A 12,330-nucleotide genomic window follows, 5' to 3' on the forward strand; every position below is an offset into this window, starting at 1 on the left:
AACCAGTTTTGGCACCTATTGCGTTGAGTCATTGCTCTCTCTCTGCACCAGTTTCTGGCTCAGATCTGCACTCTGACAACCTTCCTGCCCTCCCACTGCAAACCCTCTCTGTGCCCGTTAGCAGCCTAACGTGCCGGCTGCACTCTCACGCTATTTTCCGCAGCTCGGGGACAGCCTCTCCCTATCTGCAGGGCGGGCCCTGCGGCGCGGCGCGGCACAGCACCGCACCCCACCCGCTAGTCTCCCGTGACCTAAGGCGTGGCAGCCCTGGCAGGGACGCCCTGTCTCTTCTCCCGGCTAGGGGAAGGGGGGCGGGGTGGAAGTTGGCTGTCCCTTCATCTCATTGGCTGCCCGGGGCCAGCTCTCCCTGCGGATTGGCTGCCTGCCTCTGGTAGGCAGGATTCTTGGAGAGAGGGGACAACAATATCCCCCCTTTTTTGGCTGCGGGGCTCGCGCTGGAATTGCTGTTTGTGCTGCAGGCTGCTGGGCGCGGCGAGGGCTGTGGCTGCTGCCTGTGGCGCACCCGTGGCGGGAGTGGAGTTAGTGGCTTGTTGGAAAGAAAGTTAAAAGAGTTTGTGTGTGGGTGGGTTGGGTGGAAAACCTGCGGGGAAAATTTGGACCTTAGTCTCCGGAGCGGCAGCCGCGGATCATGCAGCGGGGGAGACTCGTCCTCCTAGCGTCTCTGGCTTTTCTTCTGCTCCATGTGAGAGGTAAGAAGGTGGGGCAGACGCTGCGGGAAGAGGGTCGCTGCAGTGCAGCTCGCCCCTCTTTCCCCTTGCTCCGACGGGGGTTTTCCTGTGGGGCTGCGCTCCCCTACGCAGCCCTCCCTCTTGCCACCTAGGGTTGGGTGCTGGGAGCTGTGGCCCGCTGCCAGCATAGCCCGAACAAAGGAGCGGCTGTATCGGGGGCGGGCAGGAGGATGGTGAGGCGCCCGGGCGAGAGATCTGTGTGGCTCTCAGGGTGGGGTTGTAGCGCAGACGGGACAGTGCCCGGAGCTCCGCTGTGTCCATACAGGGGGGCGGCCCGTGCCGGGACCCCTCTCGCTGTTTGCAGGGGCTGGCCGCAGCTAGGCGAGAGCGAGCAAAGAGCGGAGCTGCGGGGCGAGCCCCGGGCGTGGGTGTGCGCCCTGGGTCCATAAACGGCTGGTCCACCATCTCCGACCGCAGCGCTGCCTCCCTAGGTGGGATGAGCCTGGTGGTCTGCCTCTGCTCCCCCAGTGACAGCCCCTCACCTGAGAAGCCCTCGGAGGAGGCAGCCGGATTGGAAAAACTTCCTTTTCTGCGATCGGGGCCGTGCCACGGTTTAGTTGGCAACTCGTTTTTGGTTTGTTTTTGCGGTGGAATTTAATCTCTGGGGAAACTGGATTTGCAGTGACGGCGGGGAAATCGCCTTAACTGTGGGCACTGAACGTGTCTCTACTGGAAATGAGGCAGAGGGTGATGGGGGAGGATTTACCACGGGGCTGGCACATGGAAATAAGCCAGGTATATTATTTAAAAAGGGCTGCCCCAGGCAGCGTGGTGTGCTGCGCCGCCCCGGTCCCGCGGCGCGGTCCCCCCCCTTCCCGCCGCCGGTTGAGCTCCGCGGCAGCAGTCCACGGGCCCGGGGACGAGCGGACCTGCCGCAGGCATGGCATGCCTGCGGTCCGGTTCGCTCCGGGGGACCTGGACCTCCGCGCATGACTGCGGCAGGTCCACCGGCCCCTAGATTTGGCCGCCCTAGGCAACGGTTTGCTGTATATTATGTTGGGCTGGTTGGCCTGCTCATTGTCTGGTTTGGGAGAACTGAAAGGATCTGGGAGTTGTCTCTTTATGTATTGGTAGCCTGGGGAGGAGCAATGCTACATACTTGTAAGGCTGGGGAATCCTTAGCTGTCTTCCTGTCCCACCCCAGCAGCGTGGAGTATCTAGCTGACGTCTTTCAGGGAAGGTGGGATGCCTGAAGTGCACCTCATTCTCCCACTAGATCTGCACAGAGTGATCCTCCTCACGTTTGCCCGTTGAACCATAGATACAGAAGGGGTAATGTGGTCACTTACAGAAGAGGTGATGTTGTCCTTTAAAAAAAACCGTGTACAGTATAAAAATGTTTATTTTTTTCACCTCTCACTTCATATATTGTATGTACCAAATTAGTTGATGTGTTTTAATTAATTTGTGCATAGGAGGAGGCAGCTTTTCTTGAATGCCACGGGAAGTTTTGGCACAGTCAAAGCTCTAAAACAGCTTCCATTTTAGGAAAGAACGAGGAGTTACTTTAAGTCAGAGCAACAGTTACCCAGTTGCAAGTTAGCTTTGAGTTATCAGCACAATTACTATACTATGGGGAAACTTCAAGGTAAACAAAAAAAAAGTTGCTGACAATTTCCCTTTGATTTTAATATTCTTATGAGCAGACTTTTTTTAGCCTTGAAACTTTTGGTCACTTTTTTTTTTTTGCACAGAAAATTTATTTAAAAACAATAGGTTGAATGCTGGGATTCTGATGCATTATTTGGAGAAGTGCAGCTACAATAGCTAAAACTACTTTATCCAAGAACTTATGTAAACTCTATGGGCTAAGGTCTGATGTGATACAAATTGTGATACAAATTGTCACTTACTTTGCACAATTTGTCACTTAATTACTTCTTGCAAGGATGGTATTAATTTTGCCACACCAAAGAAGGCTAGTTGATGCTACATAGTCATATATTTTTCCTGTCAAATATTTAGTGAAACTGTTAGTTTATAATCACTTGTTGCCTCAGAGCTCCAGAGGACATGCCATGGAGCAGAGGTGGCCAACCTGTGGCTCTGGAGCCACATGCGGCTCTTGAGAAGTTTAATGTGCAGCTCCTTGTATAGGCACTGACTTCAGGGCTGGAGCTACAGGCGCCAACTTTCCAGTGTGCCGGGGGGTGCTCACTGCTCAGTCCCTGGCTCTGCCCCCACTCCACCCCTTCCTGCCCCCTCCTCTGAGCCTGAAATACCCTTGCTTCTCCTCCCTCCCCCCAGAGCCTCCTGCACCACAAAACAGCTGATTGGCAGGTATGGGGAGGGATGGGGGAGGTGCTGGTTGGCGGTGCTGCCGGTGGGTGGGAGGCATTGGGAGCGGGGGTGGGGAAGCTAATGGGGGGCTGCTGACCTATTACTGTGGCTCTTTGGCAATGTACACTGGTAAATTCTGGCTCCTTCTCAGGCTCAAGTTGGCCACCCCTGTCATAGAGGGAGAGGAGGATGTTAAGTGTTTGAGAAATCTTTGCAAGGAGGTAAACTGTTCTGACATGATCAGTAACCTTAACTCAGCTTGTTGTGCCTGGGGTTACAGTTCATAATGTGAATGCATTATCCCAACCAAATGCATAAAAGACACAAATAGGATCTTTTTTTTCCCCCAAACAATACTTGTATGCATTCATGCATGGTATGAAGAAAGCTTCAGTTTTAACCAGCGCGAAGCTACTTTAAATAAAGCAATTTACATCAGTTATCTAAATCACTTGATTTTAAAATATCATCAGTCTAAATCAGGTGGAGGTTTTGCAAAACTAATTTGAAAACTTGTGCTCTTACAACATTAGGCTAAAATATATCCAAAATTTTGAAATGGTTTTTAAAATGCCACTGTCTGTAGGGTATCTTATTTGAATTTTCACTACTTTGTCAGTAGCAGTTCTGTAAGTGTAAGGCTCTGATACTGCAAACACTTAAGCAGTTGTGTAACTTTTACTTACATGAACAGTCCCATTAACTTCAGTGGGGACTACTCCTGTTCTTAAAGTTAAGCATGAGAGTTTGCAGCATCGGGGCTAGCACTGTATTTTTTTATTATACGTCACTCTAAATGGCATAAAATATTTGTCATTCCAAAGCAAAATTGCTTCAGTGTTAACGATGTTATAAACACAGGCCAAAATTGTTTTAAAATAAGAGCCTAAAGTAAAGATCGCATTTAGACACATGCAAGTGAGATTTTCAAAGTGTGGAACTTCATAGCAGAAAAAAATCTTTATGTAGTAGCTGAAATTTTGCGAACAATTAGAAAATTAAAGAAATAAATACAAAACAACCATCTCATCACTTTAAGACTATAAAATAGGAAGAATGTAAAGAACTAGAAATTTATAAATAAAATTTGTGATTTTAACTGCCCTGGCCTCAACTGTTTACTTCTTTAGTTGGTTTAAATTCAGACTTTGAAAAAAATGGTCAAAATACAGTTAAATTATGCATTTTAATGTTGATAGCATGTGGATCAAATTCCCCCATGCATCATTCTGAAAATGTAATTCCAAGTTAAATGAGCAGTTGCATTTCCTTTGGGTACTATTGCTATTTGCCAATTTCTGGTGGGGGTATCATTTTATAGAGCCACACATACTGTACTATGAAGCTGAAAATGTGCAGCAGACTATTCTTTACCTCTGTCACTGAAAAGAGTTCAGTTCTGAGACTCAGACTCTGAAGGCTTGTACTTTTTAGACTGATAATTTACATAAAAGGACTACTGTGCATGCTAAATCAAAATGACTTCATTGCAGTAGTGCAGAAGTTCTTTGAAGTCATGACAGTGTAGCTTGGCAACAGTTGAACACTCCTCAGCTCTACACTGCACAGTCAGAAACAATTTCTAGATATTAATGTTTGCTGTTACTACTTTGGCATGTCAGATGGGGTTAGGGTGACCACACAGCAAGTGTGAAAAATCAGGACTGTCCCTGTAAAATCAGGACATCTGGTCACCCTACATGGGGTGGCAGCTATACTTAAAATGTTTGTCCTTGTTTGACTCTAGTTACTGTGATCCATGTACTGGGGAAGGCATTATTTGTTTGGAGGATACAGTTTGTTTGGGCGGGGAGAGATAGCTCAGTGATTTGAGCATTGGCCTGTGTGAGTTCAATCCTTGAGGGGGCCATTTAGGGATCTGGGGCAAAAATTTGTCCTGCTAGTGAAGGCAGGGGGCTGGACTCAATGACCTTTCAAGGTCCCTTCCAGTTCTAGGAGATTGGTATATCTCCAATTATTATTTATTTTTAGTACAAAGCTACTGTAATTGCCATGTCCTTTATTCATTTAGTATTGCAAGAAGATGAAAGTGCACCCAGAAATCTACTAGCCAGAGACCGATAGGACAAGAGTGTGTAAAGGGTATGAGGGGAGGGAGGAGCAAGGCAAGTCACTAGGGAGTTCCAGGGGTCAGGGTTCATCTTCAGCTGGTAGAAAAGGGGAGGGTACATGGGTTTGTACCTGGTTGCATTTACTTTTTCGTTAGAATGTGGGAGAGGGGAACAACACTTCATCTTCCATATGAATCTCTGGCTAGTGTTTGATAAATTTGAAATCCCAGGGCTACTTGTTGGGAAAGGAGCAAGTGGTAGAAGCAGCAGCATTGAAGTGCTCTGTCTGCAGATTCAGACAGCACCACAACAGTTAACATTTGGAGGGTTCTTTGCAATCATAAGGAGACTGCTAATGAAAGCAGAAATTATGTAGAAGCTGGTACATTGACACTTCTCAAATATCAGGAGTCTGTGTTAGTCTGTAGTCTCAAGTAACAACAAAACCTACTAGATATTAACACACAGCCTGCAGGAGAGTGGTGAATACCCACTTTCTTCTGAGAAAGAAAGAGTGTATTCACCCACAAAGCTCTGCTGCAGAAACGTCTGTTGTTTCTCTATGCCACCACATTCTTTGTTACTTCTCAAATATCCAGTCTTAATTCCCTTCCACTAAGTAGGTTTCTATCATCAATGTACAAAATGTCAAATGGACACTTAAAAAGAAACATCTTTAACTGTACTTTTTAAAAGGCAAAAGTCATTAGTAACTCAACTGGTAATTCACTACATGTGTTAGTTGGGCTCTATCCTTCTCACATTTTGAGTCTCTTAATAGTCTTTCTTCTTGGATCTCTGCTAGCAGTTTTATAGATATGCCTCACCCGACCCCAAATGTATGCTTATTGTGTACAGTAGAACCTCAGAGTTATGAACACCAGAGTTAAGAACTGACCAGTCAACCACATACCTCATTTGGAACTGGAAGTATGCAATCAGGCAGCAGCAGAGACTTAAAAAAACGAAAAGAGAGAGAGAGGCAAATACAGTCCACTACTGTGTAAAATGTATACTACTACGAAAAATAAAGGGAAAGCAGCATTTTTCTTCTACATAGTAATGTTTCAAAGCTGAATTAAGTCAATTTTCAGTTGTAAACTTTTGAAAGAACCACCATAACATTTTGTTCAAAGTTACGAACATTTCAGAAAAAACAACAAGGAGTCCTTGTGGCACCTTAGAGACTAACACATTTATTTGGGTATAAGCTTTTGTGGGCTATTTCAGAGTTACAAACAACCTCCATTCCCAAGATGTTTGTATCTCCGAGGTTCTATAACTTTCAGCTTTGTGCAGGATGGATGGTGAGAATACTTCATCCACAAGATCTGTTCACAAGAAATCTTTTAATCCCAGGTCTTTTCTTTTACGTAAGAGAATTTTGGTCTAGGTAAAAATAAATTTTGGGGTGGGTTTTTGTTGTTGTTGTTGTTGCTTTTGCCCCCTCATACAGGATATCCATTGCCGTTTTTGTTGTCTGCTAAATCTTAGTTGTTTATCTGAATAAAAGGTTCCAGGTTTTCATTAAACAAAAGCTGTTTGTAAACTCCAGAGCTTATGTTGTCTGGATTTGATCTGTTGGCGTTTTAGTTATAACATTCTCTTCTCACGCTGGTCCTTTTTATTTTAGTTTTAAACTAGACCATAGACATTCATGTCAACTTTTTCTTTATTTAATTTTTGCTCTAAACTACTGAATTGTTTCACAAATAGAAATTAAACTGTGCGGATACAAACATTATTTAATACAAAGTTCTCTATCTAAAGCTGGGTCTGCAGTTTTAAAACACAGTGTATCTAATAGGCTTGGTGGTAATGATACAATTGTTAGTAGTACTCTTTCAATCTGTGGTGCCTAGTGCACAAAACAAGTTGAAGGAATGGAAGTGCCAGATATCAACCCTTATTTTGTCTTCCTACTCCCTGCCCCACATTTGGGGTAACCTAAATTTGGGGACTGGGGAGATAGCATGCTTAAGAGGTGCGTAGCGGAGTAGGGTTTTGGCGAAAGGTTCTGGGTGAAGAGTTCTGGGAATCTTGTGCAAACGGCCTTTGGAAGCTGGTGGAGAAGAGTCTTTGCTCAGACCCACATTCTCAGTTTTACTTTTTTTTCCTTCTGTTTATTCCTTTTTTCTGTTACACTCCTTCAGTATTATATATCCTTTCCTCCTAACACTACTCATCGGCATTCTCCCTCTTCCACCAACCCCCAAACCTACACACCCTCACTGCCAAGCCCCAACGCAACATTGTCACCCACATCTCCAAATCCTGTGCAGCAGTCCTGCATCCCAGTCCCTCTTCCAGCATCCTCCCTGCTAACTCCCACACATACATAGCCATCACCGCTTGAAGCAAACCGCTCCATGATTCCCTCCCCACAGCAACTCTGCACCAAAGTTTCCCTTCTCACATATACTGCAGCCCACTATCACTCTCCCCTGCAGCAGCCTTCTCCCCTCTAAACTTTTCAGATTAGTTTTACAGCTATATCAGAAAATGAATGATTGTTTGGTTATTTCATTTACCGAAGGTAATTGAAGCAGATATTTATGAAGTCATTGGGAGGTGAACTATCTCCAGTTCAACAGGTTAATCATTGATATTTGGAGGATTTTCTTGCCATGCTGAAGGAGGAGAACATCACCAGACAGACATTTAAATTGTTTTATTTAACTAAAACAACAACATTAAGTATTCTGGATTTTTTTCTTCAACAGCAAACATATAATATTTTAACAAAACAAGTGTATGTCCCTCGCTTCTCACATTTATCTCCAGACTTCTTCTCCTTGTCCAGCTCTATTCTGCCCCCAACAATCTTTTATTCATTGAACTTTTTGAAACTTTGCACTTTTAGAGAGAGGTAAGGGATTGACTCTGTACACAAATTGCAGAGGGACAATAGGGTTGAGGTCTGTTATTTCTCACTGCTATATATTATTTATTTATTTATTTAAAACATTTTTGCTGTTAACAAGCGTGTTACCTCTGGAGACACACATCCACAGTTTGAGAACTGCAAAACTAAGCATCTCTGATGGTATCTTCTGGACCAGGGATTGGCAACGTTTGGCCCACGGCCCGCCAAGGTAAGCCCCCTGGCGGGCCGGGCTGGTTTTTTAACTTGCCGTGTCCACAGGTTTGGCCAATTGCAGCTCCCACTGGCCTGGGAAGCAACACGGGATGAGGGATGTGCTGACTGCTGCTTCCCGCAGCCCCCATTGGCCTGGAGTGGTGAACCGTGGCCAGTGGGAGCCGCGATCGGTCGAACCTGTGGACAGGGCAAGTAAACAAACTGGCCCGGCCCACCAGGGGGCTTACCCTGGCAAGCTGCGTGCCAAACATTGCCGATCCCTGTTCTAGACTGAGCACTGAGTCCCATTGCGTAGATAGAAAGATTAACCTAAATAATCTATACAGAAGCCCCTGGAACCCCATAAATTGGGTCTCTAATCCATGAACTATTGGAACTCATTTACAAAACTTTTCTTAAACATTGCATGAATATATTGTCTCATACTATAGAATTAGAATTTATAATCCCTATTCCATGATGAGATACATTATAGCTCAAAGGTATCTTAATTAAAACTATCTTTAGATAGGTTTTTTTCCTCAAAAAGCATTTTATCAAAAAAATCAGATTTTAATAAAAAAAAATCAATTTTTTTTAAATCATTGATTTTTATCCACCCTGCTATGTAAAGTGTACCCACTCATGTTTGCATCTGCAAAGTGCACTTTGTGTCTGCAGTTTTGTGTTCACACAAAAGGAAACTGGGTAGAGGCCATTGTGAAATATACATTCCTTAAGCTTTGAAAGGCATTATTAAAAGTTGTCCATTTCAGTAAGCAAGTGAGATGTTTTGCCCTTGAGAATGTCCTGATTGTGTCAGGTGCTCAGATGCCACGGCAATGAGTACATTATACAGTAGTGTCAACCCCAAGCCTTCACTGAGTATAAGAATTTATGTAGAATAGAATCAAGTGTGGTAAGCTCACCTCTGGGGGGAATAACTTTCCCAGAAACAAACATGGCAAACATTTTAACCCTATGCTAGCTGACTGTGTGCTCTGAGACCATACTGAGGTCCCTAGGGAAAAATAGTCACCTCAGTTCTGAACCTGTGTCCTTACTGACCCTAACCTTTTGGAACTAAACTGTGGTATAGAATTAGTTCTGGCATTTGGGTAGTGATTTGAAGGTTGGACACTGGATCTTGGGCCTTAATCTACCCAGCCCAACTGAATGGCTTCAGAGGCTCCCAGATTTGTTGTTGCTATGCAGTAGAACTGAATTTGGTTTTTGGATAACAGCTGTCATTAGCCTTACTAAATGCTGAGCTGCTTGTGCCAAATTCTGTAACCTCCTGTTACCCTACTCTTGTATATTCTCAGATGTTCATCTGGTGATTCAAAGCACTCTAACTCTTTATTCCTAAACTAAATGCTTCTGTCAAGCCATCCACATTGTCAGCACCAGAGCTTGTTTTGTTTGTGATGCAAGCCCTCAGTGAATCGGTTTCTCTTGTTACAAAATGTGCCATAATTCCTCATTTCTTTATCCAGTCTTGAATGGATATTAACGCAGATTGACATAATTTGTGATGCATCCCCTGAGTTCCAGCATGCACCACAGACACACGTGGAAACATGAAATTGAAACGAAGGTATGTGTGGGAGAAAAGTGGTCTCTTGAATGGATGTTCACATCTGTCAAAGGATCCTATGTACATTTTCACTTCTGGTCAGTGGAAGGAATGGTCTGTTTTGAACTTCAGCTTCAGGAGCTGAAAAGTGATAATGGACAACTGCTTATTTGCTCCTTGTTTGGGTACCCCATCATTTAAAAAATGTCATTGCTACCTTGGAAGGGGTGTCTAGAAACCATTGTTTTTGCCTAAATAATGGTTGGGAGACTTTTGTATGTGAACAAATAACCTTGGTAAATCAAATACATCTTGAGCAATACGAAAGAAATGTAGGTTTCTCTTTTTTACTGGTCCTAGAGGAAGATTAACTGTCATGGTCACCAATGTTTTCTGACTGTAAACATGCTAAATCCAACAGGACTGAATATGCAGCAAATAGCTGCTTTTTTTGTATTTAGAAAATCTTCATATTCTGTCTGTATCGTTGTCTCATACTTAGAATTTAAGCTCTTTGAGGTAGGGTCAGTCTTCTTTTTGTATAGTACCTAGCACAGTAGGGTCCTGGTTCATGACTGGAGCTCCTAGGTGCTACCACAGTGCAAATAATCAGTAGAAAATAAACTTAAAGATTTGATATATGAGCAAAGTTTTGATAGGTGAAGTCTTGTAAGAGGATTGCAGACTGAAAACTACAGTACAGGATTTCAGTTCTGAAGATTTCATGGTATGCTGCTGCAGAGCTAATTATAAGCTGCTGCTTGGCAATGTCTGTAAACATCTTGTCACAGCTTTTGCCCACAACTCTGCCTAGAATGAGATGACTAATGCAGCTGCAAGTTCTCCTCCCACAGTGAGTCATCATCACATTCAAGTTTCTCTGCTTAAAACTTAAAAAAAGAAGTTTTTGCAGAGGTATAAAGGGAACAGAGATTTAAGAGGAATAAAAAAGTTTTCACTTTCTTCTGCGCTGCTTGTTAGTAAATTGTTTTTCTTTTTTGGTTCTAGATGTTTGTGACATTCACTATTTGGGGGGGGGGGAAGGACTCAGAATATGGGATATGCAGTAGATCTTTTTAGTCTTGGATCACTCTATGTTGACAGGAGGCATATAACTGAATTGGAAACAAATGCCAGTGAGCTCAGAACAGCAGTTCCTAGGTTTAAACTTTAAAGTATTTTGCACAATTTTATTTTTATTTGAAGTGTTGCTTTTACTAATTGCATATGTGCAGATCTACCTACCATGGCACTAGTCTCTCATGGCTGGGTAGCAGATATTCCCATCCTTCTTATAGGTCCACTGAAGGAAGGGGAAAAATGGAATTATTAGTGGGGTATATAACTTAGCCAATTAGTTTATTTTATCATCCATTTATCATTGTGTTATTTGGCGTTAAGGTTAATTCATATGCTATTTCATAGCTAGTCAATGTATGTTAAATAGATTTAAATTGTAGAATAATAGAAGTGTAAGACTGACAATTATTTAGAGTGATGAGTGTGTGTTAGGTATATAAGTAAAGCATAGCTGGAATACAAGGCCTATAAGCTGAGACCTGTACATTTTTAGCTTAGTCATACTAGGCCAGGCTTAAGAATGCTTGACATTAGTGGGTGATCTAGGAATAACCTTATGCCAGGAAGGTCACAAGATCACTATAAAAGATGTGCCCGATGTTACAAAAAACTAGATTGCAATACACTGCAGGGTATTGTTCAAGATCATGAGACACCGGATTGTTAGATCGTGGATTGTCCTGTCGTGACTGCAGCATACATGTTATGCATAGATGCTAATAAGAATAAGCGAAAGTAAGAAACAGCCTATGAAAAATGGGGCACTCCAATATTCATGGGGTATAAGGAAAACCCTCATGCATCTGCATAAGGTATTAGGTGTGATCAGAACAACAATATAAAAGAGGTTCCCTGATTGGGTAAAAGTGGGAAGACCCCCACCAGAAACCCCAGCAGGAACCATCCCTCTATTGACAATAGTCTGTTGAGAGGTCCATCAGGGACCCTAGGATATCTTTGAGGATGTGAGTATGACTACAGCCTTAGTCATTGCATGGGTTTTTGTAGGATTTATACATGTATGGGTCATTGTAACTTTATTGCTTTAATAAAACTTGTAGTACAGATAAGACTTTCTACTTGTGAGTGTGTTTGTGGTCACTATCCTTGGACTTTGTGTGTTCCTGGAGTCTCCAAATTTGAGAAAAACACCAGAGGTAATTTTCACGCCATTGAGCTTGAAACTGTAGCAACAGCAGCTGAACCCATGGTAGCTTAATACAAAATTACTAAATTCAATTTAAATTTAAAAAACGCTACAGGAGAATAGGAGTGGTATTAAATATGACTATAAGGAATTGTGCAACCTGCTTGGGACAAGCTTTTACCCTCTGTGGAGATGCATCATAATAAATCCTCAATCTCAGCCTGTACTCCTGCTCACGACCAAAGCAGGAGCTCCTCTAAATCAGTTGTCTCATGCCAGCTTCTGCAGTGGAATGTAGCTCTAGCTGTCATTTCCTTTCCTACCCTGTTCAGTGAAGAAGCTTCCAT

At 43.3% G+C, this 12,330-nt stretch overlaps 1 protein-coding gene across 1 annotated transcript in view; it reads left to right on the forward strand.

Annotated features, from left to right (window-relative positions):
- Window positions 1-405: 405 nt before the first annotated feature.
- LOC120394450 (CD99 antigen-like) overlaps window positions 406-12,330 on the forward strand; it is a 32,150-nt gene continuing 20,225 nt past the window's right edge. Inside the window, exon 1 of the mRNA XM_039518690.1 lies at window positions 406-710. Coding sequence (XP_039374624.1) covers window positions 650-710 — 61 coding nt within the window. The 5' untranslated portion in view covers window positions 406-649. The remainder of the gene's footprint in view (window positions 711-12,330) is intronic.

This window comes from Mauremys reevesii, linkage group 1, assembly GCF_016161935.1.
Source record: "Mauremys reevesii isolate NIE-2019 linkage group 1, ASM1616193v1, whole genome shotgun sequence".
In the NCBI taxonomy this organism is placed as follows: Eukaryota; Metazoa; Chordata; order Testudines; family Geoemydidae; genus Mauremys; species Mauremys reevesii.